Source organism: Oxyura jamaicensis, chromosome 9 (assembly GCF_011077185.1).
Source record: "Oxyura jamaicensis isolate SHBP4307 breed ruddy duck chromosome 9, BPBGC_Ojam_1.0, whole genome shotgun sequence".
In the NCBI taxonomy this organism is placed as follows: Eukaryota; Metazoa; Chordata; class Aves; order Anseriformes; family Anatidae; genus Oxyura; species Oxyura jamaicensis.
In genome coordinates, this window is record NC_048901.1 from 4,850,836 (window position 1) to 4,856,709 (window position 5,874).

Sequence of the window (5,874 nt, forward strand, 5' to 3'; positions counted from 1 at the left end):
AGATAGGGAAGTGCAAAGTTGCCTCTAAACATTTCCGCCCTTCGTTGGGAGCCAGAATCCTGAAACCTCCCCTGTCCCTGCTGCTGGAAATGACAGGGCAGCAGTGAGACCCATGGTCACAGCTTGTGACAAAGCCAGCTATGTACCATGGCCAAGTACTGGAAGCCAGTGGGAACCACAACCTGTGTCAGATACTTGCAGTAACCTCAACCCTGTCCCACACGATTTGCTACAGTGAATAAATAAATAAATTAAAAAAAGCTTTCACAGCAGCTTGTCAGTTTTGCCAGCCTCTTCAATGGCTAGGCAGTAGCCCCAGCCAGGTCTCAGGTCTCTGCAAGAGGACTCAGCATCACTGCAGCCCTGCCTGCTCGTGGGCCGGAGCTGGGAGCAAGGAATCTGCCCAGCACAGAGCCTGGGTAGCACAGGAGTGCCCAGCTCAGCCTGTGACCATCCTGCAATGCTGCAGTGCTGTGCTGCCAAACACAAGGAGTCCTTTCAAAAGAGGCTAAGAAAAAGATCCCGTAGCAATTTTGCTCTGTCCCATTTCTTGAAATCTATTTGAAATAGCGAGCAAACACAGACACTTTTCCAGGAAATGTGTTTCTTTATTTAAATAAAAATTAGTGCCAGTAGAAACAATAAACTTTAAATACATGAGACAATTATATACAACTCAACGTTAGGAATTATATACATCAGGTTTTTACAGATACAAATACATCTATACCAAAGTAGGAGGATGAAGGAGAAAGCAATGGAAAATGTGACAACTCACGCATGTCAGTCTCGTTTGGAAAGTTTCAGGATTCAAGTGATTCCAGGCAAAGTGCCAAACTGAATTTGGCTTCTTTCAAAACTTAAAACAGCCCCTTTTGGAGTAAATCTACCAAAAAGCTTTATATGGTCTGATCCAAAGTTCACTGAAGTCAATGGAAAAACTCCCGCTGCCTTCAGGGTGAACTGGATCAGGTCCCTTCTGAGCACAATGGAGCCTTTGTTCTGCTGCCTGGGGGCACCTCCGCAGGCTGCATCACATCGCATCAGCCCTTCCAGCCAAGCACCTTTCTCCCTCCGAAACGAAACGGCAGGCAGACAGCAGACTCTCGCCTCAGCTTGTTCCTGCTCTTCAGCACTCATTTTTCAAGCTGTCTCTCAAGCTCTAATGCCAGTGGATAAATCACAGAGCTATTTTAACACAGGAAATATCTGGAGACATTTTGCAAGCATTTCTGCTGTGCAACACTGTAGATTCAGGCTCTTTAGCCCTCATGCTTCAGAACCAATCCAAACATAGTAATAAGTTATTATAAAATATAAGGTATGATTGAAATAACCATACATTGCTACAATATTAACATTACATCTTTTAACAGTGCAATAATTTAGTAACTAAATTCATGAGCATTTGAAAAACCACAGTACCATTAAATTAGGGGGGGAAGTTTGTGGTAGTTTTAAAAGCTAGTTACTAATGACTTTAGAGAAATGCATGTGTCACATGCGAGATGGAAAAAAACAAAAGAGACATAATGCAATGTTTATCTACACTGGCTTAAATAGAGCAGAAAGGCCAGATGATTTAGTGATGTAAATGGGTACAGTTTTACTGACCTCAGATGGAGAATATGACTACAACAGAGAAGCACAAAATCTTGTGCCTGTCCCCTGAAGTCAGTAGGATTTTGCTGGTGACTTCAGTGGGGCCAGGATTTTACCCCTGTTGGGTTAAATTCTATTCTGAATTCCACCCATTTCTCAAGGGATGTAAAAGAGCAGCATTTGTTCAAGCCTTTCTAGATCTTGCACCTTGTAACAAAGATCTTTTGATTGTTTTTTTTGTTTGTTTGTTTGTTTTAACTTATAGATCTTTGCCTTTAGTGATCAAATGTACATGTCTTTAAAAAATACAAAAGAAAAAAACACTACTATTAGCTGAGTCAATAGGTGGGTTGCAGCAGAAGTTGGCATACATGAACCAGCCAGCACAGGTACAACTTAAGCAAAGACAGATGTAGTGGCATGGAGCTGAACCTAGGCTTTACAAACCTCCTGGAAATACAGGGTCTCCTTTGCTTTTTTGTTCCCCTCTTTCATTCTTTCTGTGCCTAAAGTCAGTCTCCAGCCATCTATCAATCTTCCTTCAACACCAGCATCAACAAAGTTTCAGCCTTTGAGGCCTCATTGAACAAATCTGCTGTTGGGTGTAGTTTGTTATAGGAAAAAAAAACACAGTAAAATTAATTCTAGTCTATCACAGTTTTGTGTGAATGAGCATCACCATCATCTTTTACAGCCAGGCTCTTGTGCTAGGGTAACTTCTCTAAACATTTCCCAGATATTTTCAGAATTCTGAAATATGCAGAGACATGCCAGGAATAGTTACCTCATTAGAAAATATATATCTACGTATATATATCCTCCTTGTTCTTAGCTCTTATGGTAGGAAATAATAATGGAAAAAATAACATGAAGCATCCCAGTTGTGTGCAAGTTACATTTTGGAGCTTGGTACCACTGCTTCGTTGTCCTGCTAGCTCTCAGGAAAGCCTCGTGTCCCAGGGCACAGATGCTGGTGGAGTTACTGGAGAGCAGGAAAGTTGAACCACAAGTTCTTAGTGGGAGCTCCACTCATGCTTCAGCTGCTGAGCAAGGGAGCCCGGCAGGTGCTAGGAGTTCTTGTGGATGTTTTCTGCAGAGCCCTCGCTGCTCTCGTTGAGGAGTGTTTCTGACACTTCCCCCAGCTCAGCATCCAGCACTTCCTCCTGGATGGTGAAGTGCACGTCTGGGGACGAGGACTCGGAGCTCACGCTGCTGCCTTCCATCGAGCAGATGGCACAGGACAGGGATGGCACCATGCTCTCCTGTAGCATGTTCAGCATCATGGGGATCTGGACAGACTTCAGCCCCGATATGGTTGGTAGAGGCTTCACAGCTTCCCCCCATTCTCTCTCCTCATCTTTGTAGAGCAGAAGCAAATTGGACTTCTTCTCTTTTCTTTTGGATTTCATGTAGCCCAGCATTATCCCTATCAGGAAGATCCCATAGAAAGACATGACGATCAGGATGTAGAAATACTCGTTGCTGTTGCTCTTCTCTGTGTTGCGGGATTCAGCGTTAAGCATGGCTGAGGTCACGTTTGCATGGTCCATCTTCAGCATGGAACTGTACTACCACAGCTAAAGCCTGAGGGAGAATTGGCGTGGATACAAAGATCAAACTTCAGATCAAAGATTTAAAGAAACATCTAAAGAAATATACCCCCGAGCTATTCTTTATTACTTGTTACTGTAGGCTTGCAGGACACACCTGATTGAAGCTGGCTGTCTGTTGTACCTCTGCAGTAATATTGTAACTGAATGAACTCTTACCCAGAGGAAGAGAACATTAGAGGGAAAGAAGGTATTTAATATTAAACCATAGCAAGTAATATTCTGAAGTATGAATCCCCCGATCCACATAAATAAAGAAGAAAGAAAACTAAATAGAAAGAGTCTGCCAGGCACTTAAACATAGTTTTGTACTATTTGACCATGTTTCCATAGGGGGAGAAAGCTTATAAGTGTTATTTTACTGAATGGTGCAGGAAAAAAATCAAAAAGCAACTTACGTCGGTATGCAAATAATTCCTCCCTTTGCAAAGCTCAGGAGACCTTTCCTCTCCCAAATGCCGGGTGCTCTGAAAACTTTCCTCTGCTGCAGTTGGAATAAATAGCTCTCAAGAAATGTTTCATCACGTGCTTTAGAGGCACAGTTTATAATAGTTTTGTGTTGGAGTCAACAGATGAACTTGAAGGATTGCAGTTCAACCCACTGAACTCTTAACAGCTGTGAAAAGAAAAAGAGTTGGGAATTCAGATTTTACTCTTTCCTAACCAGCTCAGCACCGGCTCTTTCACTTCCGAATGTGTTCCTTTCACTGCCACCCCAACTGCTAAGGGTGACCTGCTGCCCCGGGAGCTGCCGTGCAGCATGAAACCCAGCAAGCCCTTATCCTGTGTTTGCATAAAATATGGAAAATATGTGTTTGGGTTTTGTAGTGGCTTCTGTCGTGCTGCTTACATGCCTGCTATACACACAATTTTTCCTGAGGAGACAAGGGAGGAAACAGGTTATTTTCTTTGCCTGGGACTGGTGACAAAGCTTCTCCAAGTGTGCACAGAACAAAGGGGTGACTTCGAGCTCACGCTGCAGATCCACTTTGCGTGAGGTGCAGGGCTGTGGAGAACAGGGTGCTGGGTCTGCAATGAGGTCTGGATGAAGGGGTGCTGGTGCCATCCCCCTTCAGGCATCAAAGCAGCAGTGATGGGATTTTGGTTCCTCAAGCGATCAGTGGAAAGATGCAGCCTCCTCCAGAGGGCAACTGCGAGCTCCTCGAGTTAGCAGCTCCTTCCTCCCTCCGTTTGTAGGAGGCAGCATGTTCACAGCCTGCCTGCTCCTTATGCATAAATCAGACAGGACCACGGAGTTAACGTGGATTTTAGTGTGATGGGACGTTAAGCACTGCTGGGCAGGGGTGAGTCACTTCTGCTCCGTGAGTCACTGCTGTGCCCGCTGCAGCTGGCTGCGGGGCTGAGCAGGACACCCTGGGCTCCCCGGGCTGCTGCAGAGGGCAGAGCTCGGATGCAGGCTGGGATGTGCAGCGTTCCCACATCAGCTCCGTGGTACAGGAGGCGCTGAGACCCTTTTCAACACGTAAGCAACAGTATAGGCCATGGGAAGAAGGAGGCCCTGCTTGCACCTTGGGGATTTCACTTCCTTATCCCTCTCCATCCCCATTCTTCACACACAAAACCCAATTAGTCAGGCCCCACATATGTAATGTGAATGTCACCCCTTCTGCAAAGCCTCAAGGATGTTTATGTAACAGGACACTCCACTTCCAGAAAACAGTTGACTGGTGCTGGAGTTTCCCAATGGTAGGTCCGGTTTGTTGGTTTGGGGTTGGTTTTTTTTTTTGAGTTCCCCCCACCCCCATAGTCACTTGTGGATTCTTTGCATAGATGGCAAATTCTTTTCCAAACTCTGCCCTCACAATCCCTCTGAGGTAAAGGCAGATAGGCTTAACCTCTCTGAACATGTAGGAAAAAGCAAGAGAGAGCAGTTAAGCCACTTTAAACGAAGTTAAGAATTCTATCTGTTGGAACCAGTATTTTCCATTGTTTCCCTGAAAAACTCCATAGAGAAAAGAAAAAAAAAATAATACATTAGCCAGATTCCCTTCTCTGCCCCTTAAAATAGAGGATCCACCCTTTAGGATGTTGGTTTTATCTCCCTGCACATTCCCATGTGATAGCTCAGGAGCTGTTGATGTTGGACTAGTGTCTATTGGGATTTCATCTGACAAAAGCTGTCTGCAGCACCAGCTTGCCAAGTCTGGATACTTCTTCCCTGTTTCTGACAAATTACTGAGCAGGCAGCAAGAACATATGAACTGGTAGGCTGAAGCCTACCCAGAGCAAGCCTCTGGATTTTCTGGCTAACTTTGAGAAATTTTATTTCACATCTTGCTCAGCTCCCTGCAACTGATACTTTCCCAAACAGTGTATTTGTTGCCATATATCTCCCTATTTGGCTCCAGAAATTTGGAATTTGAGAAATTTACGGCAATGCATCAGGTTTTTACCAACACCCTTTCATGCAGGACATTCAGAGAATGGTGAGGAAACACCCGAGATTGCTGGGTCACTGAAATTTCACTCAAATCCCTTCTCTCTGCCTATAACATCCCAGTAAAACATCTCTGACGCTGTGTGTTCCTGAGAACAAGAAGAACTAAAGCTAGTCCTGCTGCCAGTATTATACAGAGAATACAAGCCATCACCCACCTGAATGTGAGCAGCAATCTCAGACATCCAGACACACCAACACCCC

General features: G+C 44.6%; 1 protein-coding gene across 1 annotated transcript; it reads right to left on the bottom strand.

Moving 5' to 3' along the window:
* Nucleotides 1-587: 587 nt before the first annotated feature.
* Nucleotides 588-3,775, bottom strand: KCNE4 (potassium voltage-gated channel subfamily E regulatory subunit 4). The gene is made up of 2 exons (XM_035334975.1): nucleotides 3,611-3,775; nucleotides 588-3,186 (listed from the first exon to the last, which is right to left on the bottom strand). The coding sequence occupies exon 2, from the start codon at nucleotides 3,159-3,161 to the stop codon at nucleotides 2,670-2,672; it is 492 nt and encodes a 163-aa protein (XP_035190866.1). The 5' UTR covers nucleotides 3,162-3,186; nucleotides 3,611-3,775; the 3' UTR covers nucleotides 588-2,669.
* Between the last annotated feature and the right edge of the window lie 2,099 nt (nucleotides 3,776-5,874).